The sequence below is a fragment of the Canis lupus genome, chromosome 3, assembly GCF_003254725.2.
Source record: "Canis lupus dingo isolate Sandy chromosome 3, ASM325472v2, whole genome shotgun sequence".
In the NCBI taxonomy this organism is placed as follows: Eukaryota; Metazoa; Chordata; class Mammalia; order Carnivora; family Canidae; genus Canis; species Canis lupus.
The window spans coordinates 80,294,063-80,318,345 of NC_064245.1; the positions used below are offsets into that span (position 1 = coordinate 80,294,063).

At 33.8% G+C, this 24,283-nt stretch overlaps 1 protein-coding gene across 10 annotated transcripts in view; it reads right to left on the reverse strand.

The window, feature by feature from the left end:
* PCDH7 (protocadherin 7) overlaps positions 1-24,283 on the reverse strand; it is a 417,486-nt gene that overhangs the window by 138,858 nt on the left and 254,345 nt on the right. For 2 of the 10 annotated variants that reach the window (XM_049108716.1, XM_025438647.3), the window contains one exon: positions 16,978-17,004. The exons of the other annotated variants lie outside the window; for them this stretch is intronic. In XM_049108716.1, the coding sequence (XP_048964673.1) occupies positions 16,978-17,004 (27 nt within the window). The remainder of the gene's footprint in view (positions 1-16,977; positions 17,005-24,283) is intronic. 10 annotated transcript variants of the gene reach the window in all.

Genomic DNA, 24,283 nt, shown 5'->3' on the forward strand with positions numbered 1-24,283 from the left:
GAAGGTTCTGCAGTGATGAATGCTACAAAATTTGTGGCTAGTGTGACTGAGGAAATGAATTTTTAATTGCATTTAATTAATTCATAAATAATAGCAGTATGTGGGCTCGTGTTTACTACATTGAACAGTGCCATGACACTGTTTGCTGTTTTGTTTTACACAAATACATAGATTGGGCCCGTTTTTGCTTCTACTAGTAAAATGGTTAAAGTTCTGCATCTGATTCTTGACAAAACAATGTTAACATAGTGGGGAAAATCTTATGTCTTTGAAATCATGTCATGCTGATAACCTTACAGAATATGTTCCTAGTGTGGAAATCCTTAAAAATCATTGCTTCCCTAGCTTAACTTTTGTTTTTTTTTTTCCCATATTATTTGGGAAACTTATTTGGAACCTGTTTTTTTCCCTTCCAAAGCTTATCCCTCCTTGAAGAAAGGGCAGTGATGCAGTAATGGAGGCAGGTCCCTTACGCGTTTGCAGAAAGACAGCTACCACTCCCCTGCAAAAGTGGGAGCCTGTGGCACCTCCTCCATTCCTGTGTATTTCCTTCCTTCCACCTTACTTCCCCTGTTAAACCCTGTGACAAGGGAGAGGTTCATAGCAAAGAAATGCAAAAGAGTGTGGCTTCCAGCTTCCCAAAACTTCTCATTATAAATAGTCCAAGCAACACTTAGTTCCTCATTAGAAAAAAAAAAAAAAAAAACAACTTCAACAACAGATAAAACAACTAAAATCTGCAGAGCAATTTTATCCAGTACTCTTCAAAGACCACCCATCAGAAAGCCAAGAAACCCTGCAAACAGTAGGCCAAATATGATTAACCAAACTCCTCTTTGAGGTGGAAGTCACACTCAGAAATTTGAGTTGCCCAGTTTTCACAGAAATACTTCCACATGGTGAAGTTACCAGTAAAGGTTTAAGACGGTTTTGTTTAGTCTTGCTTTTTGTTGTTTCACTTTGACCCCTCCTTACACTAGGTCATCCTGTGTGCTCTGAAGCTAGACTGTCTGGTTTTTATTATTTCAACCATTTAGCTGAGTGACCTTGACAAAGTAATTAATCACTTGGAGCTTCTGTTTCTTCATCTTTAAAATACAAAAGATACAATTCCTAACTCATAAAATTGCTAAGAATATTGAGTTAATAGGAGGTACATCCAACAGAGCCTGACATATAGTAAATGCTCATCAAACATTGGATATTGCTATGGCTTTTATTATTCTTATTAGTCTCACTCCTTGTTTTATACCATCATACCCCATACTCTAGTAAATAAAGGATACTCTGCCTTGCATTGGGAATTAGCTACCATGGGCAAGTATGATTTCTTGCAGCATTTCTATTTTAGGCCAGAGTTCTGCCATTTATTATTTACTTACATACTGTACAACTTAGTATAATGCAGCACATAGACTATAACCACCAATTATATACAGAGTAAAATTAAATGTGTACAATGTGCCATTTTTTTTTATAGATGGAAAGATTTTCCTCAGCCATTAGGTAATAGGAAATGTGTTCTTGGTAGTTCTGAAGTAAAGCTTTAAGGCTAAAAAGAAATTCTTCATTCAAAACATTCTCAAGGTTTTTATATCTACGCTTCTGGGTCTCAAATGAGTTTGAGGAGAATAGTATTTGCCTATACAACCCAAAATCCTAGTGCTGGATCTGAAAGAAAGAAAAAAAGGAAGAAAGAAAGAGAGAGAAGAGGGAGGTAAGACAGGGAGAAAGAAAGAAACTATTTTGATGAATGTTACCTTAAAGTGAAGGAACTGGTTTAATATAGTTTATGGACAGTAAAAAAAAAAAAAAAAAAAAAAAAAAAAACAAATCGGTTAGAAGTTGAAATTTCTAAATAAAAACATTTAACATTTTTTTGTGGTGAAATGTTTATTTATAATGTGGAAGCTTCTTTCAGGTGTCATTATCGCCCTAGACAGAAAAGTTTCTTAGTGAGGCAGATACTACTATTTAAGATTCACTTTGTAAGTATTCATTGTCCTTAAAAGTAAAATCTTTCAGCTGGAAAGGCTGCAAAGAAAAAGAATCTAAAAGTAGCACATTTAAATGAAAGTCTGCTTCTGGCAGGGAGGTTGGGAGGTGATCAAGAGGCTTAATACACATAAATACTCTGTAGGTATTGTAAAAGAAATTTTAAACAAGTATGACTTATTTCTTCTTAGAACTATGACTTTTAAAAAATGCTACATGCAAATGAATAATGTGAAAATAGTTATTACTTTAAAAGGGGTACATTTATTATGAAAGTGTTATAGTTTAAGATAAAGTCTTCTACTCAGAGCTAAAGTTTAAACTAATTAAAATATATAAATTACTTTTCTTGTGACCTCAAGGAGAGAGACACAGGCTGGCAGCAGCTCGAGCTGTGGTCTCAGCAGGAGAATTATGATTATAAATGGATCAGAGCTTCTCATATTACAGGAATGCACATGTCAAAATATTTGGGGCTACAACTAGAGACAGAATCAATATAACAGACACGAGCATCATTCACCCCCTTGATTTTTCTATTAAGTTGAGCTGAGAACACCTCAAAGAATAATTATTTCATGCCAAAATTGCAGTAAAATTTGCATTAATTAGTAGAACATTGTTTCATTTAAAGAAATATTCTACTTTAATGAAACTTTGTTATTGGCTTAGTATATTTTCCAGTTTTCTTGGATTATATCTCTATTTCTATTCAAGTCATGCATCAGAATTTTTTTTTTTTTTTTACCATAATTGCAAATCTTGGCCTCTATCCTCAATACCCATCTAAACAAAGCTTATAACTCTAGCAGGCTTATTTATACCAATTTACTTTAAAAAACAGGTCTAAGTTAAATATTGGAGTACTTTCAAAGGTGCAGTGAAATCTCTGGGCTTTTCAATGATATTCAATGGTGCACATTGTTTCTAGTAGGTACAATGTGACTGATTTGAAACTGTGTGAATAGGTCCCACTGGTGAAATGTACACTGTGCCCGAAAGCTTATCATCTTATTGTCTTGAGAGGTTAAATAACCCCAGAATTAAATTTTGACCCAAATCATGTGTATTCTTTTTGCCTGTATAGATCAAATAAAGACTATCTCATTTATTTTTCAGTTAGCATTTTAAAAATATGTGTATTTATCAGTGTGTGGATTATTCTCTATTAGATGAAAAGCCAAGTGAACAGAATTTGCAGGGGTGGGGGAGGAGTGGTTTGCTAAGGTTGTTGACAGCAGCAAAGCAGCTTGCTCTACATATTTGAAGAAGCTATATTCTATCATACTGGCTCAGTGTACTTGATTTTTTTTAGAAGTTTATAATTAGTTTAAGTAGTACAATCCAAACAATGCTTTTGTTGTTTTATTGTTGTGTACAGTTGGTTAATTGGATTTCAATATTATACTTGTTAAGAAAATAATTACTCTGCTGACCAGAGAAGCAAGGGTAAATATTTCTGTTCCCAACATCAAATATGAACATATTACTAGATGTTTCCCTTCACTTATGTAACTATTCTCAACAATAAAAATAACAACAAGAAGAAGTTGTTCCAAATAGCTTCTCTATAATCAGAAGACTCCCTCTTTCTTCACTTCGTAATTTAATTGATGTGGGAGACAAAGGCAAAAGAAAAATTGAATTTCCTTACTACCTTCATTGACAAGTCCTTGAAACAGGCAGTGACATTCGTCTAGGGACTCAACTGCCTGGATGTTGACACTTTGCTAAGAGCTAAAGGCAGTCTTAGCCAGACCCTCCAGGATCCTGAGATCTACTTTAAATATATAGAAATTAAATATATAGAAATTCCTTTGGAAGCTCCCTTTATCTCTACCAGCTTCCACCTCCAAATACTTGTTAGGAATCATCCTCAAAGCGTAAGGCCCACTGATAAACATCTGAAGGGTCTCAGGACTGAGAGTTTACTAAATAATAATAAATGACCTTTCCTAACAATAGCTAGCCCCCTCAGAGTCCTAGAAACCTTGTTTCCAAAATACCTTGGAGGTTTGTTCTGGCCCTAACCCCCTTCCAACTTGCAAGTATATAACTGGCCACTCCTCCTGACCCCAGGGCAGCTCTTTCTGCTCTTGGGCTCTGTCCCCAAGCTTTAATAACACCACCTTTTTGCACCCAAGATGTCTCAAGGACGGGGGTTATGCTATATGTTGGCAAATTGAACTCCAATAAAAAATATACAAAACAAAACAAACAAAAAAACAACCAAAACGAAAATCTAAAAAAAAAAAAAAAAAAAAAGAAAAAAAAAATAATTCTTTCTTGGCTGTTGGCTTTGAACCCTAGCATCTAGCCTACATCATTAATGAATGTGTTAGTAGGAGTGTTTTTTAACTTCCTTTTAAAATGTAAATCCAGAGGGAATCCCTGGATGGCTCAGCGGTTCAGCGCCTGTCTGTGGCCCAGGGCCTGATCCTGGAGACCCGGGATCCAGTCCCAAGTTGGGCTCCCTGCATGGAGCCTGCTTCTCCCTCTGCCTGTGTCTCTGCCTTTCTCTCTACATCTATCATGAATGAATAAATAAGTAAAATCTTAAAAAAATTTTTTTTAATAAAATAAAATGTAAATCCATACTGGTAAATGTGTGTGCCAACTGTGTTTGATTAAATAAAAGTGTGTGAATCCCTATATATTTGAAAAGTATATATATGGATGATTCTCAAGCATATCAGTTATGTATCTATATACATAAAAACATCATAAAATTAACAAAATTTGAGGTCCAATTCAGTGAAAGCAAGCACTCCTTAAGTATGAGTGTAATTATACATTGACTATATGTGATGGTGTGTGTGTGTGTGTGTGTGTGTGGTGTGTATGGGTATATATGCACGCACACACATATATATATATATATACATATATACACATATGCTCTTATTAATCTCATTATGTATATACAAGTGTGTGTTTAATGTTTTATCATGAGAAAATTAAACTAACATTTAAACCAGTTTTAGGGACGACTGGGTGGCTCAGTGGTTGAGCATCTGCCTTTGGCTCAGGGTGTGATCCCGGGGTCCCGGGATGAGTCCCACATCGGGCTTCCTTGCGTGGAGCCTGCTTCTCCCTCTGCCTCTCTCGCTGTCTCTCATGAATAAATAAATAAAATCTTTAAAAAAATAAAAAAGAAACCAATTTTAAAATATATTCTAAAGAAAATATTAGAGCTTGTATTTATAAATACACAATATTTATATTATTATTTTGTTTTTATAATCAAAATATATTATCTGGCTTTGTCTAATTTAATATTTTTTAATGAGAGCATTTGAGTCAAGCTGTAGGATTTTTTTTTTACCCAAGGATATATATATATATATATATATATATATATATATATATATATATATTTTTTTTTTTTTTACCCACAGGCCTCTTTTATAAGTGGTTTTATATCTAGCCAATTTGTCTTTACCATAAACCTTGAAATTAGCAGCTTAGGGCAGCCCTGGTGGCTCAGTGGTTTAGCGCCGCCTTCAGCCCAGGGCCTGATCCTGGAGACCTGGGATTGAGTCCCATGTCAGGCTCCCTGCATGGAGCCTGCTTCTCCCTCTGCCTGTGTCTCTGCCTCTCTCTCTCTCTCTCTCTCTCTCTTCTCTCTGTGTGTGTGTGTGTCTTTCATGAATAAATAAATGAAATCTTAAAAAAAAAGAAAATAGTAGCTTATATTGGGTTTACAAAATTATTAGACACATGTTTTAATCATCAATGTGCTTTTGTTCACACTACCACTGCTCACAGTCCTAGCTTCATCTAATTAATATATTTTCTGGTTTCATCATATTCAAGAAAGTGTATATATGTGTATACATAGACTCCACAAAACCTAAAATACACCATCACAATATAAAGATTGGTCAAGACTGAAGACAACATTAGCACCTCCATCTCGTTACCATTTTGCTGGGTAGAAGAAGAATCATCTTTTAAAAATACACCATTTTCTTGTTTCAAATTCAATTTTACTGGATTTTATGTAGATGGACCTTGTGCTATTTCTTTTTCCTTTATTTTGTGTCACATGTTCTTCTGGGAAAATGGAAAGTGGAAGGTAAAGAGAATGGAAGGACAGAAGGGAATGAAAGTAAGCTGGAAAGTACTAGAAGAAAGCAATGAATGGCTGTATATTGCCATCTCATCGACCGTACACTTATTTTAGCCTTTCCTCTTTCCCAGCAAAAACCAAATCACATAATTAAGTCCCATATAATGTTAGACAAGCTGAAGTCTTCAGAAAATAGTTTTCCAGGATCCTAGATATTTTAACTGCCTATGTTGGTAAAATATAAAAATCAACTGGTTGTGTTTAAGATAGAAGATGTTAGGGGCATTGTGAGTGAAGGCAAATTCACCTAGATATGAACCAGATACCTATCTATATTTGAGGACCCTCTTAGAGAATACCTTTGTTCCAAATTGAGAACCCTTTTTCAGGATGAAAAATACATTCTTCTAGAATATATATATACCTACTAGCCTTTATTTTCTAAATGTTAAAGTTGACAGCAGAAATCTACTGCTGTCTTCTGTAATTCCATAAAATCTTTGCCCACTTCAGCCTTCTCAATTGCAAAGTTAGTCCAGATGGAACCATGAAATTTTTGCAGCAAGTTCTACAGCACATAATTTTGTTCAATAAAATCATTATGCCACACACAGCTGTATACTGCCATATAAATGAGCACATGTGCAATCGAATTCTTGTATTATAAGTTTTATAAGACTAAAATTGAGATTATACAGCCATACACAATAATTTATTTGAAACATCAACATGTGCGTTGCTCTAGGGTTACACAAATGGTGCCATTCCTTTTCCAAGAGAAAACGTTTGTCATTTAATATTCAGTATTAACACAAATGTTTTCCTCAGAATTATAATCTAAATTAGGTGCTTTAAAATGCATCAATATATCATTAACTTCTTACTTTAACATATTAGATCTATAGAAGAATCAATTCTCCCTAACAATGGTGAGAGAACCTAATCACTCTCTAAATTTACTTTTAATTAGCATCATCTGCATTAATTGGTGTAGCTGATAGCAAAACATTACAGTGCATTGCTATTTTATATTTGAAATGTAATACATCTTTTGGTCTCATGTCTCTCCAAAAGAACCTTAGCCATTTTTTTCTGCAATCCCTTAGTAAATATTTTCAGATGTATTGCTCAAGAATTTTCTTTAGGAAAATAACTATGTGAGGCTATATTAAGGATGCACTATTCAAATACGTTTCTGATTAACTATTTGGTGTTGAGTTCCTGTGAATGTTTGAGAATATCCTAAAAAAAATATTTATCTCGCTCCTCCACCCTTTTCTTTGAAATTCACCAACTCTTGACTAAATTTTGGGGTGATGCAAAGGACGTGGTATGTCATTGCCAAGGAAGAAGAAAGGAATCTACCATTTATTAAATGTCTGCTATGCCAGTGACTGAGTTGGTTTCACACACATTATGTTTTCATAGTAATTATGAAAGACAGGCAATATTTCCTTATTTTTCTGATGGGAGGAAAAATGAAATAAATAAATAAATACATACATACATACTTAGAGCTCTGAGAAGTTTAGTGTCTTTCTGAAGGTAACATAGCTAGCGTTCACGTTCACATCCAGCTAGTGTTATAGATGTTCTAGGTCATAACCATAGTTCAGGTCCTCTGACCCCAGGTCCGAGGCTCTTTCCTCTACACCATTCTGATGGTGTTACAGCCTCTATCCAGCCATTCTTTGGAGAGGAAAACTATAAACAATTTATAACAAACTTTCCTATCCAGTGAAAGACCAAAAATTGGCCTAATCAAGATCAATTCCTGGCATTTGACCAGAGACCCATAATTTTGTGGGGAGAATAACAGCTTCTTTAAAAATTAAGTATTTTCAAAACTACTATTTTTGGCCTAATCTGACTTTCTTTTCATATATCATTTCTCATTCAATGATACCACTCTCCATCTAGTTGCCTATAAGAGAAATTTTAGCTGTTCCTCATTCCTCCATCTTCCTTATCCTCAAATCATATCAATTCCTCAATTCTGGGGGTTCAACTCTGGAAATATATCTTTAAGGCAGCTCTTTTCAAATATTAATGTGCTTTGGATTCCCTGGGGAACTTGTTAAAACATAAGTTGCTGGAGGTAATAGATATGTTTAGTACCTTGTTTGTGGTGATGGTATCACAGGTATATTCATTTGTCCAAACTTAGTAAGATGGATACATTGAACATATACATATTCTTCGCATATCCGTTTATGACTAAAAAATAAGTTGCTGGACCCCACATCAGAAGTTAGATTCAATAAGGTCTGGGATGATTCCCCAGGCATTTGGCATTTTTGTCAGGTTGCCAGGTAATGGCTATTCTGGTCTGAGAACCACATGTTGAGAACATGCATTGTTCTAGGGCACCCTTTCACTCCTGTCCACAGTATCACATCATACTCTCATCATGTCTTGGCCAGACAACCACAAAAAACAATCATCACCTTTCCCATCCCCGTCTCCTATCCATCTTGTACAACTTTACTACATAAACCCACTAATCTGATAAGTTTAGCCAACTAATTTACATCTCTTGAATCTCTCCAATGGTACATCACTGCCCAGAAAGCAAGATGATCGCGTTCATTTCATAGTTTTCATCTACCATGCTCTTCTGTTTGTCTAGGATGTTTCCCTTGCGTAAAATGCTCACCTTAGTCTCATTCCTACTTACCTTTCATATTCTCTGAGGACTATATCCAGACTCCCTTGGCAAAGTTCATAATGCCCTACACTGATTTCCTACTGTGCTTAGTACTAGTTCAGTTGAATCATACTGTGTTTAATGATCACTTTGGTCCCTTTAAGGATTTTTTTTTTTATGTACCTCATCTTCCACTAAAAAAAAAAAAAAAAATTAAATTTCTTTGGGTACTTTATGATTACTTCTGTCTCCCATTGCCCAATAAAAGTTAGGAGAAAAAACAGATCAACAGATCATTTGTTTGGCCTGCTGACTTTCCTTTATTAAGTGTTCTTTAAAAATGTCTTGATTACAAATATATCATTCAGCATACATTATCACCTCCAACACTCTATGTTAATGCAGAACTGTACTGAGGAAAGAGTTCAACATTATCTGCATGATTTTAGAAAAAACAACTTGTGTAGGCATGTGTCTCTGAGGCGCAAATATCTAAATCAATAGACAGTTATTTTTGTGTAATTTAAGTCACTGTCTTTTAATATATACAGATTTTTGTCTTGATCAGTGCTTCAAGATTTGGCCTGTCTACACCCTCAGTTTTAAGATTTTTACCTGATATATGAATGTGTCAAATTTACTGCCATCCACATTTATACTTTACACAATATAGGCAAAGTCTGAACTCTCAGTCTATCAAAACACATCTCCTATACTAAATGCATTTTTAACCTAATGAAAGCTTCATCCAACCAGGGCTTGAAATTATTATGGACTAAATTTATAGCAAAAATAATTTCCTTCCATACCACAACTTATTACTAATATTACTTTTATAATTTAAATAATATTTATAAAAAGATAAAAAGAATGGTATAAGTTACAGAAAACTGTAAAATAAATTTATTTTGTCTTCCTCGATCATTTAATTTTATTATATCTATCTTTAGCTGGTACATTTTCCAATAAAAGTTACCTGCATGGAAATAATATAAAGCTTTCAAAAATAAGGTTTCTGAAAAACTGCTCTTTCAATTGATCTGGCTTGAAGAAAAAAAAAAAAAAAGGAAGAAAGAAAATGCCCTGCATGTGTTTATATCATGTAAAGTTCACTAGTTTTATTGTTATATGTCTGTGGCAATTAGCAGCCATTTTACCTTTGTCCAATATATAGTGTAAATCAAGGTTTTCTAAGTCCAGTTAAACCATTTTCATCATCGAAAAGAGGAAAACAATTTACGTATTTCAATTCACAGTGTATCTTAAAAGATGGGTTTGATTTAAAACTCCAAATCATTACCTTTGGAAAAGTCTTTGAGTTGTTTCATGTAAATACACAAACAGCCAAATTCTAACTCCTAACCACTACGCTCATCTCTTATCTTAAAATCGAGCTGTGTTACTTCCTGATATTACAAAAGCAATGGTGAGAACAATGTCTAATCAATTATATTTACAACTAAGGCAGAATCTTTCTGGTATCTGACAAGGTGAAAAGGTGTTACCAAACCTCTGCTATGTTTTTAGTTTCTGGAGCTACTCTTCAACTAACAGTGGCATGGCCCAAGATCATCTCAAAAGGTCTGAGCAGGTGTGTTAAGCTAACGAAGTCTCTTGGAGAGGCAGAGAATCGCCTTTCCTCTTTCCTTTATTTGCTTTTGTTTCAGAGCCTTTTCTTTTTCATGAAAGTTATCGTCTTTCTATCCATGCCGGGGGGAAAAAAAAATGGACAGGAACTGAATGCCTTTCTTTCTTGTATGGCTGCTGTGTTAGTTAGGAACATAGCAAATGATTCCAAATTCTGAGGAGATGATCCCTAATTATAACCAGCAAATTAAAATGAACAGCTCAGTTTTCCTATGTCATTGTACACTGGCTTTTGGCTAAGACTGTTTGGGTGAGGTGACAACTATATGAAGTTTTTAGGAGACTTAAGTGATAGGAAAATGTAGTACTAAGAGGAAAACAAAGAGGGGGGAATCTAAGGAAATACATTGATTTGTGCGTGTGTACACACAGGCATGTGTATGTGAAATGGAGAAGACAAAGATAAACAGGAGGGTAAATAGATTTTTGCATATTTATATATTTCTTTAAATACAAATATATGTATACATACACATTGTGGTAGGCAGACTAACCAGGTCTAATTCTAGGAATCTGTGAGTACTTCAGGTTAATGGCAAGAGGAGGATTAAAATAGCAGATCACTTGACTTTAAGATGGGGAGATTATCCTGGATTATCCAGATGAACCCAAAGTAATAATAATAATGTCTTTTAAAGTGGAAGAAAAATGCAGAGAAAGAATTAAAGGATGACAGCCTTAGAAGTATTTGGCAACATTGCTTTGAAGATGGAGGAAGGGGCCACTGGCAGAAGAATGTGGGGAGTGGCCACTAGCAGCTGGAAAAGGCAAGAAAAAGGCTTCTACCTTAGGGTTTCCAAAAGGCATACAACTTTGCTGATACTTTGATTTTAGCCCAGTGAGATCCATTTTGGGCTTCTGAACTCCAGGACTGTAAGATAATACATTTGTTTTGTTTTAAGACATTAAGTTTGTAGTAAAATCTGTTAAAGCAGCAATACTAAATTGAACATACGCATATGTACACTTGCCTCATTGTTTACTCATTTGTTTGTGATTAAGGATAAACACTGAATTGATGTTGACCAACGCAGATCACCCATAAAAGCCACAAACATAATTTAAAATTTTCTTGTAGCAAATTAAAAAAAAAAAATAATAAGGGGAAATAAGTAAGATTAATACTAATGTGTTTTATTCAACCCAATATATCCAAAATATTATTATATCAATATGTAATCATGATTGGATTATTAATGAGATATTTTACGTTCTTTTTATTTCTACTAGGTGTTTTGAATCTGAAATGTGTGTTATATTCATATCACATCTGAATTTGAACTGGCCACATTATCAATTGCTCAGTTGTCAAAATTGGCTAATTGCTGCTGTATTGGACAGCACAGATCTATAGAGAGAGATGTTTTAGCTTTCTGAAGCCAATTTTGGTGATGGTTTTGAATATATCAATATAATTAAAACTACAATTTTAATAATGTATCTGTTATTAATAAAAGATAGTGACTTTTTATATGTTTCAAAGTGCATGCACTTTGACTTTTGTCCAAACATTGACAAAATGCTAACAGGACCATCTCAAGCTATGAATTATTTTCAAATAACTAAGTAGGAATTTATGGTATGCATTTAGGTGAGCATGCTGGAAAGCAGATCTTTGAGTTTCATTCAAATTTGTTTTTTTATCACTTATCTTTTCCAATTCGAATTTCTGTTTACCTACTCTAGTTTCACTCTTAAAACCTAGAAATCACATTTTTTGTGGCACAAAATAAACTAAAATGAGATGAACTTGCTTCTTTATATCTACTTCTGAATGGCCGCTTATTCATATCACAGCCTTGCTGCCACAGAGCTGTCATGGGTCATGGTGTCTATTCAGAGAGACGAAGGTATTCAGAGTACTCCAGGTGAAAACAAAGATACTTCATCCTCTCCCATGGCTGCTAATTCCACAGATTCTGAATCTTATAATGTGGGATAATTTACATAAAGACAAAATGCATAGTTTATTCTTAGTGAGACTTTAGACATTTTACAAAAAAAAATAGTAATTATAGATTATGAGAATTGATAATCCTTCTGAAGAATTTTATATCAATGGAAGCAGGTATGAGGATTTTCCCCATTTTGCTTGTTTTTCTAAATAGTGCTGATACTTCTACCAGCATCTTATTTTATTTTATTTTATTTTATTTTATTTTATTTATTTTTAAGATTTTATTTATTTATTCATGAGAGACACAGAGAGAGAGGCAGAGACATAGGCAGAGGGAGAAGCAGACTCCTCCCAGGGAACCGGATGTGGGACTCCCGGACCCCAGGATCACGCCCTGAACTGAAGGTAGTCGCTCAACCCCTGAGCTACTCAGGCGTCTCTCTACCAGCATTTTAAATAATTCTACTAATATTTGAAAATATCAGCCAGGTAATGCAATCTTTTTCACTGCCTATGTATACATGCTATCCAAATAACTAGCAACCTAGCATTTTTTTTTTACCTTTTCTAGTTTCCGTATTTAAAAATTTGGGGTGATGTTATAAGCTGTGAACATACACCCACACAGACACACCCTCTTCTAAACATTTGTTGGGCAGTACAGCTGTTTTTTTATTTCAAGTTTATCCTAATCTTCTATTTAATTTGCAATGAACTAAATCTTCCTAACCTTAGACGTTTTTTTTTTCTAAACATCATCACTATTTGACAAAACCCTTAAATTGAAGGTGCTCTTCAAAACTCTTAAAATATTTTCTCTTCTGTAAAAATATATTAAACTCCTACATGGGTTTTTGTTCTGGTTTGGTTTAGTTTTCTTGGACCTGGCTTTAATTTGCTTTTCTTGTAAAGCTGTAATAATATCTAAGCGTGTATCTGATCCCCAGATACGGACATGCTGTTTTTTGACAATTGTCTAATACACGTGTTAGGAACAGGTTTACCCTACAATTAAGAAAGTATTACACTTTATGAATGAGGTCATTCATCATCATTATCAGTCTCCATAGTATTTCGCTATTTTGATGGTTCCTTTTCTCTATATATTTTAATTCAGTCTAGATTATGGATTCATTGGACACTGAGCACCATGACTAACTTTGGAAAGGCAAAACATCACAACCTGATTTCGAAGTATATGAACACCTTATTTCTTAGATTTACTTAAAAAAATGTCAAGTAGTTTCTATCCATGGTAAATGTGGAAACTCGGGTCAGAAGAAGCATATGCTGGCCTGTATCTCAGCTCCTCCATCTTTACACACAGATGAAGTGAGCAGAAGTGAACATCTTAGAAAGCTCTGAATCGCTGTTGGACACCTGGGGATTGTTTGTTCAAAAAGAGTGAGACAATTGCCCTCATTGGGCATTGACATTAATGACAGAAGTTAGAGGAGTGGGAATGAAATACATATTATATGTGTTTTAGGGTTAGTCATTTTTTCTTTTTTCTGTTCCAGTTGGAAATGGTCACATCCTTCCCTTTCAGCTGATGTGACTTGTAAGATCACAGTTTGAAGCCCTCTCATATCACAAGGACTGTTCCCTAAGTTTGGCTATAATAAAGAAATTGGTCCTATCTGAAAGCCAACGGGGTACATTGCTCAACAATTTTACTACTAAAAGTGAAAACTAGAAGCCCAAGAGGAAGCATCATTGTATTAAATTCATTTCTCCTTCTTTGGGACAATTCTTTAAATACTTGAAAATAGTATCATTTTCCCCAAACTGTACAAGATTGTTATACTGAAGCAGCCTTTAAGATCACCCTGTATCTTTGTGTAGGCTGTGGAGAAGGAAATGCTAAAACCTACTGGCACTGATTTTAGCTGGGTTAGGAATTTTTAGCCACCTAAAAAAATTTTCCTTTTGAGGACATGTACTCATGACCCTTTATATAGCATTCAGAATGAGACCAGCTGACATGCTGACATTTACTAAATAAACACCACACTCCATGCTTTCTATTACTGGCTCATTTAATCTCCACCACAATTCTACAACGTATAAAGCATTATTATCTCTAGTGATAAAGAAATGGAGGAATTAAAAAGCTTATTCACCCAAAGTCACTCAACTGGTCAGAGAACTGGAACTTGGTCCCATGTCTGTTTGACTCCAAAGCCATGGTCTTAATCCTCATACCAGAGAAATGTTAAGGACAGTTTCATGGCTAATATCAAAAAAAAAAAAAAAACCCTTATAAATTTTTTATCAAAATTCCACTAAGAGAGAAAAGTTGTAGATACATATAATTATACACTTCTACATGTATAAAATCCTAATTTGAAAGATGTATTTTAATTACGTTCACTGAAGGAGGAGATTAAAAATGCAGAAACCAATATAAGTCATCTGGAATCAACAGAAGGAACACTGAATCTCCAAAAGAATGATGACCAGTTTTATTCTTTGGGGTTGATTTCAAATTCACTAAATTTGAAACATTTAATATTTCCCTTTTAAAGTAAGATAAGAATGTGTCTAAATCCATACGAATATAGAATCCGCCGGCCAAATGTGGCTATTTAAATTTAAAGTAAGATAGAATAAAACTTTTATTTATTTTTATTTTTTTTAATATTTAATTTATTTATTCATGAGACACACACAGAGAGAGGCAGAGACACAGGCAGGCTCCATGCAGGAGCCCGATGTGGGACTTGATCCTGGGACTCCAGGACCACACCCTGGGCCAAAGGCAGGTACTAAACTGCTGAGCCATCCAGGGATCCCCAGAATAAAACTTTTAAACATTAGTTCTTCAGTCATACAAGTGCTGATCCAATTGGAGCAAAGAACTAAGAAAGTAATGCTTTTATCAAGGATGCTCTACCCTATGTCTCTTCCCCATGCACAGTCTCTGTCCTCCTACCCCCTCTCACAGCTACGCCCTTTGGAAGAAGATAAACTGTTTGTCATTTTCACATTATCTTTAACAGGATCCAGTCGACAAGTTGTCTGTTCAAATGAAGATAAAGGCTGGCAAAATAGGAACTGACATTAAAACTTAAGGGTGAGGACTGGGGCTCTTTTAACATCAGCCAATGGCATATTTCAGGAGACATCATTGAGAACACATATTTCATTGGTGACTTGAGTGCTTCCAGATTACATGGGAAGAGGAAAAGTTTCAAAACAGACAGCTTTTTGAAAAGCATGACATCTGAACTGAAAGAAATACTGTGAGGTAAGAACAAGATGCAGAGATGAACAAAGCAATGAGAATTTACATCTATAAAATCTGTTTGTAAAGTGAGGTAAATAGGATGGCTTCTTTCCTTATTCTACTCAATCCCAATTTTTATTATACATGTAAAGAATTTTAGATAATTATTTTATACCCATTATGAAAACAAGAGGATGGGATTATTATACTTCACAATTTCTATAAATGAGTTATAAAGGAGTTTGCATTTTTAAAATGGGAGGTTGAGCAAGATGGTAATTTAGATTGTGAACCCATTAAGCAGGAGTAGGCTCATGTTATGCTTTGTCCCATTTTTAGGAGTTGAAAGTGGTTTCAGTGATAAAGACTGGTATCAGTGGCATCATTATTTTAAATAGCATTAATGATTTTGATAATCACAATAACATTCATCAACTCTAATAAGGCCTTTGGAGTTTGCAAGTGGTTTGCTTAAGTCTATTTAATATCTACCTAATAAGGCTTTTGTGCAAGATGTTTGACTTAAATTCTTTAAAAAACATTGTATAGTATATTAAAAATTTGTAAAATAAATTTCAAAAAAATATTTTGTGTCTATTTCAAAAGAAAAAGAAAATTGGCTATTTGGAGGTGTGGGTTAGAATGTGTGAGAATTCTTTCTTTCTTTCTTTCTTTCTTTCTTTCTTTCTTTCTTTCTTTCTTTCTTCTTTCTTTTTCTTTCTTTCTTCACATGGAAGTTACGAATATTATGTCAAAACCACAGCACGCTGGAAGAAATTATCTGCTATTAAGGGTTTTATGTTAAAAACATTTCTACAGTATGTTTGTGTGTGTGTGTGTGTGTATAAAAATTGCCCTACTACTTTGAGGTTATCATTGTATACATTTTTCCTCCCTCATACACAAGTTGTGAACTTCCATAAGTGCGGAATAATGCCTAATGCTTGATATTTTTTAATTGACTACATTTCATGAAAATTCTATTATAATTATAAACAGAAAGAACCAAACAACATTCAATATTTAATCCTTTATATAATTAACTTTGTTTATGATCTGTTAGCCTATTAATCTCTATCCATCAACATTATAATACCTGCATTGTATGTTCATATACTACATACACTATTGAGAAACTTAAAAAAAATCACATAGCATGTGTATGCATTCTAAAATATTTCTCTAGTCATATCTTGAAGAAAAATTTGTGATGATTAAGAAATAATGATTGATCCATTATCTCTCAATCTCTCTTTTTATATTAAATCTTTTTTGTTTTTATATTGGCAAGTTGATTGGTAGTGTATTGGAAATATACAACGTTTGCCTCATTCAATTATTAAATAGTCCTCTATTTCCTTGGTCACAAATGTCTAACTCATTGATTGAGTGGCCTCCAAAACATTGCCAGGGGGTAGGCATGAGGAGAGGTTGAAACTGACATATGTGCTGTGCATTGCCTGTATAAGTACTGCCCATTCTTTTAGTACCTGCAGTTCCTTGGAATGGTGCGGCACCTGGAAAAGGTTAATGAGCATAGAGACTTTCAGGCATAATGCAAATTACAGACAGACACTACACAGACATCGATATACAGACAAGCAACATGCACGCTGCAGGCACACTACAGGTGGCAGATATTACTGCAGCTCTAGCATTGGCATATCTTACAGAAAAATATATTATCTATTTTTTTCCAACTTAGTGAGACACCGTTTTCAAGTACTATTTTTAAAAGAGGGAGAAAATTGTTTTTCAACAGTTTTTAGGTATCCTAGTATATATTTAGCTTGCATTGCAACCAAATATTTATATTATCCTTTTTGTTACAAGTAATTAGAAATCTCCTCAACTTTATTAAATAGATAAATAGATCAATCAATCAATCAATCCTAGTTCATTTTCTCTAAAATAATTCTTTTTAAAGAAAGCCTGATTCACTGCCATCCAAAAAGTATTGAATGCACATTTCAGGCACATTGTCTCCACTATATTAGATAAACATCTTTACTGCTAAAAATAAATCATGATCTAAATCATCTGCAATAAATATTTTAAATAGATGCAAACTCTGAGTTATTAAAAAGTAAATGAGGACTTTTTGATGAAATCATATTTAAAGAAAAAATCAAGTTGTCAAGTTTTCTAAAAATCCTAAATTACTTGCCTTCAAAATTGCATTCATTGCTCTATGAGAATCGTCAAGCATTAATGTACATGCATTAATACTACCATCATTGCAGAGGGCCTGCAGAGAAAGAGTTCTTCCATTCCCAGTTTCATTTTTTAAACAATATCTTGCTATTTTTGTAGCACTCAACACTAATACAGAAGTAATCAAATTAGAATTAGAGATTCATGTTGCAAACTTCAATTTGTATTGCTACAACATCAAAGTAAAAATATTTGCATATCAAAAAGTAAAAGAGGTGGGATTTAAGTTAATTTAGGGTCTTAAACAAAATTAAGTAGGCCTTGATGGTAAATTAAATGATAAATAGTTCACAAATATCAAAATTAAATATATTTATATTTTAAAAAAAATCTCAAGGCCTATGTACTAAATGCTAATGAAAAATGAATATCAGAAAAAGAATGGAATATGACAGTGCATATGGAAAATGTTGGGTTTCTCATATTCTGAGAATTGTTTAAATTTAATTCAGACTATAGTGTTTACAGCTATTTATAACCGAGAGTATGTAGGTGATAACTCAGAGTATGTAGGTGATAATTCTATATCTATCTATCTATTTTCTATCTAGCGCATAGTATTTTGAGCCTAATTATTCTCAATATTTCACCATGTGGGGACATATAATGGCTTTGAAATCCTTGTGGGGAGAAACATGCCAAATTAATGTGATTTCCAAAAAAAGGATTCCTCCTTTTATCACAGAGATTTTCATGAAATTTCCATCTGCTTGTCACAATGACTAAGGTTTTCATATTCCTTACTTGTGTGGTAATTCATATGGCCAAATTGGGAGAAACACAAAATTTTTATGAATGGATATTTTTGTGCAGTTCATGTCTATGTGCTTTCTAAGGAATAACATGTTTTCAAAGCTGCAAATCTGTCCTTTAAAATAATTCACATTCATGCTTTCTTTTAGCTCAGTCTCATCTTGACAGTGATTTAGTGAATGACCATCACTTGTAATATAATGCCTTCCCGAGAAATTAAATATTCCCTAATGTATCTAGGGGGCATTATGCTCTTTCTTCCCTGGCATACACTCCTAAATTACCCTAATATGTATGAGAAGTATTTTCTAGGTCATTAGTAAATAACTGTGCACTGATATTTTACTTTGTTGTTTCATATTCTAATATTTAAACTAAAACATATTCCTATGGTACTACTTTGAGATATATCTAAAAATAAAATAACTAAATGTATTCAGATATATTTTATTTTTTAATATTATGTGTGTATTTGGAAAAGAAAGAAAATGCTATTTTATGAGCCATTCTCATGGTTTTAAACTATGTAACATATAATTTGAGAAATGCTAATGACAAAATTTCCCAGAGATACTATAAATAGTATCCATAACATTTTATAGCTACTAAATGAGGTTCATGGAGCTAATTTGACATCTATAATTGGAAACATTTGAGGTACTAGCCAGGTGTTCTTACAGAAAAGAAATATCAGAAATAAGTAAACAAGAAAAAGAAAGGATTTTCAAGTGGAAACTTGGGACAAAATAGATACAGTTTATCACCTTCTTCTAACTTCCAGTTTTCAAGTGCTCTGTAAGTTATTAAATAATATTCAGATGGATAAGAGGGCAAAATAATGAGTATTACTTTCACTTATTAATGAAATAATTTTATCCTTTGATTAAGTTTTGTTACTATTGCTATTGTTTTTTGTTTGTTTGCTTGCTTTTCCCAGTGAGTTGGAAAAGGGGAATATATGGGGTTTTGGTAGAACAACATTAATTAGTTTTCTCCATGACAAAATCAGAAAGGAATGGACTGAAGGAGTCAATCTCTCTAATCTACAACCTATGAGACTAATTTCCATGTAGGTGTGAAATATCACAACGTATTATGGAATTTTAAGCCCAAAAACAAAGATATTCTCAAATGCATTCTGACTATATTAGAATAATTTTAAATTTTAGATAATAAAAATTGAATTGTTCAAGGATCACCTTTGTCATTGCTCAACCATTTCTTCATAATGATATAAAATTATTTATTTGTTTGTTTTTTAGCAGGAGGCAAGTAAGGATTGTCTATACATTTCTCACAGCTTTTGATTTGATTTTAATATAACAGTGATATTTGTTTGTATGCTTTACCTAAGACCCTCATGGCTACCAGCCCTTTTTGTGGGAGATAATAATAATTCTATTCTCAGGGATATGAAGACAATTGTTTAAAAAAGACCAAAATTGACCTTTTGGGAAGACAGGACGGAGATATGCATATTAATGTAATCAGTAGCTGTCACTTAGAAGACAAGGAAAAATCCACTGCAGGCCAAACAAAACTGAAACTTAGATGTCTACAACTCAATAGAAATTATTAATAATAGAAGGGAAATTTCAGCTTTTAAAGAACTCAATATATGAATTAAATTTTCCTTGTTTTTAGAAAGATTAAAAATACCCATCTCAAATCTCTTGACTATTCCAAGAAGAAATTATGAAGTTTTTCAAGCTGATTCTCACATAAGACTAAGCTTTGGTTTAAAAGGTTACAATAATTAGTACATTCTTGGATGATGAAGTTTTGCATTGAAAACCATTGTAGTTTATCACAGGATAGAAAAATGGTAGTACATTCATTAGTTATTTAAAAAACTAAATAGACTAGAAGAAATAAAAATTAGATGACAAGGTAATGGACTATTTAAGATTAGATAGCTCAAACTTTCCTTTTGCAAAGGAAATGAAAGCCATAATAGTTAATGCTTTGCTCAGGGCCACACATCCTACAGCAGAGCCAGGAATCAATCACAGTTTTACTAATTCCAAGAATAGGGAATTATGCTTATTTTGATATGAGAATCAGTAAGCTGAAGGAAAATCAACTGGGAATGGGTGATGGTCTATTCTGTGGTAGGAACTATGGTACAATGCATTTCCAAGAAATAGAAGATTCAAGACCAAATCTAGAGTTCTTAATCCAGTACGTGTTGTTACAACAGCAGGGGTAGGAAAACACTCCAATGGCAAAGATTCCTAGATGTTTATAGGCGAGAAATGAAGGCCAACCTTTATCCACTTCAGAGACTTTTCTGTTTCAGTGTAGTCTCTAGTTACAACACCAGACTCTACATTAAAACTAACCTCTGCATATTGATCCCTTCCCCTCAGCTCATCTCTACCTCCCTCAGAGTCAAGCAGTTATTTTGTGTATTTTATATACTATTATCAATTAATGTATTTGAACTTAAGGTGTGTTTTACTGATTCCCTTAGTCCTCGAGCTCTGTAAACAATGAACATAATTATTTTCTTCAAGTCCAACAATCTCAGCACCATAGATACTAGTGCAAGATCATTACTTGCTACCGTAAGAAGCCTTTGTATAGGCAGTCTCTTGAATTTATTACAGAGCAAGTGGAATGCTTTTTGTTAAATCCACGCAAAGACTTTCTTCAACTCAGTGGTGTGGGGCACCATGACAGCACTGAATATCAACAGACAAATGGAAATATACTGTTACAATGCTATTATTAGTATTTATAACAGCTCTAGTGCTCTTGATAAATGAAGCCACATTAATTAGTTTCAAGATCTTATTCTCACTTTGGCATATCCACTAGCACTTCTGAACATGCAATTAAAATATTTCAAAATGTCACTTATGTTTCCATTCTACAAGAAATGCATACTGATTATGGCCACTTGATTGGACTAGGTCAGATATATACATTTAGAAATAAAAATATGTTAACAGTTTAGTGGTTAAGAAATCTCACCTACATTGCTTGCAATAAAAAAAAAGAAACTGATGAGAAATAAAACTATCAATGATCATCCAAATGTACAATGACAATATTTTTCTAAATAGAAAATGTTTCCTGTTATGCAATTTGTCTAAAAGTTTCATCCTGGTAAGTTTGCTTTCCTTTTATTTTGGAAAATGTAAAATCAGTGAGGAGTTTTGACGACACTCAGTGACAATGGACAGTTTTTGACATTCCATAAGTTAAATTACCTCTTTAGGAGACAAACAGTATAGTTGATTTGAAGGTTTGATGGTAGCCCATGTACTGACTTTAGAATTATCACTGGCCCTTAAATATTTGGAGATTAGTTTTCATCTTTGTCCAGTGAATACCAAACATATCTAGGTTCATAGAAATCATAGTTTAAAATAAAACTGTTACTTTTTTTCCTTTCCATCGAAAATAAAACTAAATTATAGACTAGACAGATGAAGAGAGAGATGAAAATATACATGCATCCATACAGATATCAGTGTGTCTATAAGAACTGTTGTAATCTTTTTTTTCTAAGTTACCTGGCCAGTGTAAGTCCAACTTGACTTCTTGGGTAGAAGTAGTCAGAAATGAAAGTAAAGCTACAAAAGGGGCACCTGCAGCTACCTTCCTGATCCTAGCAAGAGGCAAAAGATGTCTGGATTAAGTGTAGAGGCAGGAATGTTCTAGGTGCTTATCAGAACTAGACTCAAGTGTTTGTCCAATCCTGGAATTGTGAAAGATTGGAGAAGAGATGACAGTAGGGGAAGAGCAGGTGAGGGGAAGTTACTGTTAAATGTGAGTGAGGTCAGTAAAGTTGCTGGAAAAAAACAACAACCCAGAAATGCTGACACCCTCCATGGCATCTTACACATTACGTAGAGCATGTCTTACACATTAGGCAAAAGACGAGGAGCCATTTTGCTAATTAATTTGAAGAGGAGAACATTTGAAAAGCAATTCCGGAATTAGAAGTCTGAGTAGTAATGAGAGCTTCCACAGGAAGATCAAATCTAACCTCAGGGTCAGGCCTGAATGGGACCAGGGTTCTGCCTCAGCTGGATGAGAAAGTACCAAACACCCTCCTAACAGAAAACACCAGAGTGTTCGTGGACCCACCAGGAAATGTGACATGAAGGAGAGATATGAGCAGAAATGGGGAGAGAAGTTGGAGGTGGAGGAGCTTGCTGGAAAAGCTTGTGAATATTTCTAAGGAGAGGTGTTCATAAAAGGGAGAATGACTCGACCTGCCTCTCCAATTTTTCCTCCGCACACTCCCCTTTGCTCTGATGCCCCTGCATTTCTCTGTTTATGCACCAGCAATAGAAAGAGAACAGAGCCTGGCCCACAAAGGTGAATGCTACTCTAAAGTGCAAAAGATATGAATTCTGACTATCTCTATGCTGGGTATAAAATGAATGAGAGTTAACATTTAAAAAAAAGAAAACCTCAGTGACATAGAGCACAAAGCATTTTCCATATCAGATTGGCATTGGCATCAGAAGTCTTCACAGAAAGGATCAAGGTTAAGAAGGGTGAAGACTGAATCCTTTATTATTCTTGGATGCTGTATTATAATACATAAACTGATATATTCTATTAATTTAAAAGAGGATCTTTGAGGAGCTTGTACTTTATTCAGTGATAGAAGACGGGCTTTTTATTGTCTAAAATTGATTTGATTTCTAATAAAATATTTGCTTCAACCTTGGGCAGCAAGGCAGCAGATAGTTCAATGTGAGACAGTAATATTATGAAAAATTGTGGTACTTTTTCATGCAGCTCAAAGCCTCCCATGTTATCCATCAAATTCATTTCCCTTGTAACTAAATCTGTCATAAATCTAGGCATCCAAAAATGAAATATGTTTCCTAACAATAATCTACTGTCAATAAACTTAATAAAGCCTTCAAATGATACACCACTTTCTGGTGGTTTTAAAATGCTTCTCAAATAAATTATTGATCTTGGAAGTTGAAGATGATAGTAATAATAATCTACAAATAGGAAGATGACGTACGGGGAGGATTAATTTGTTCTAGCCATTGGAATTCTACTTTTCTTTTAATCTTTCATAATGATAAACAAACAAAATCATGGGTAAATGCACATTCTCTTAGAATTTTTTAGTCTACACAAAATTAACCAAAGTTGATTCCATTTTTAAACAAAATTAAGAATTGTTGAAAAACTTGAAGTAACTTTTAGGAATGAGAAAAAAAAAAGCAGTTTTAACTACAATTATGAATTTTCCCCCTCACTCAACAATGAATGAATCGACTTGTATCTGGGTGACTATGGTACCCCATTCTTTTCTCTACAAGCCTTGTGTTTTTTCTCTTCAGAATCCATTGAAGAAAATACAATATGAATATTGAAATTAGGAATAAATCTTAATGTTCACGTTTGGCTTCTTTTACATCTGTCACTATCTATTGCCTAGACTACATTTTGTGAGGCATAGAAAGAAATCCCATGTTTGTCCCTAGTAGCTAAATATATTCTTCTCAGGAAAAAAAAAAAAAAAAAAGAGTAAAAAACTATGCATTATATGTGTTATAACATCTCAGTTTTAATAATGATCTTGTGAGTTTCAGATTAGCATGTTTGAATTATTAGTCTGATACTTAGGAAAATATGTATTTTGTTACCATAAGGCTCTAGTGTAAATAGTCATGTTGAATACTTTTAACCTACTGTTATTTTACATGAGGCTCATAAAGTGTTAAGTGAATATTAACATCCCATATTATCTTAAAGCCAGAAGCATCTTTAGCCTCTATATGAGGAAACAAAGAAATCAGAAGGACCCTTATTTCTGAAAACGAGTAACACTATTGATCTAATAGT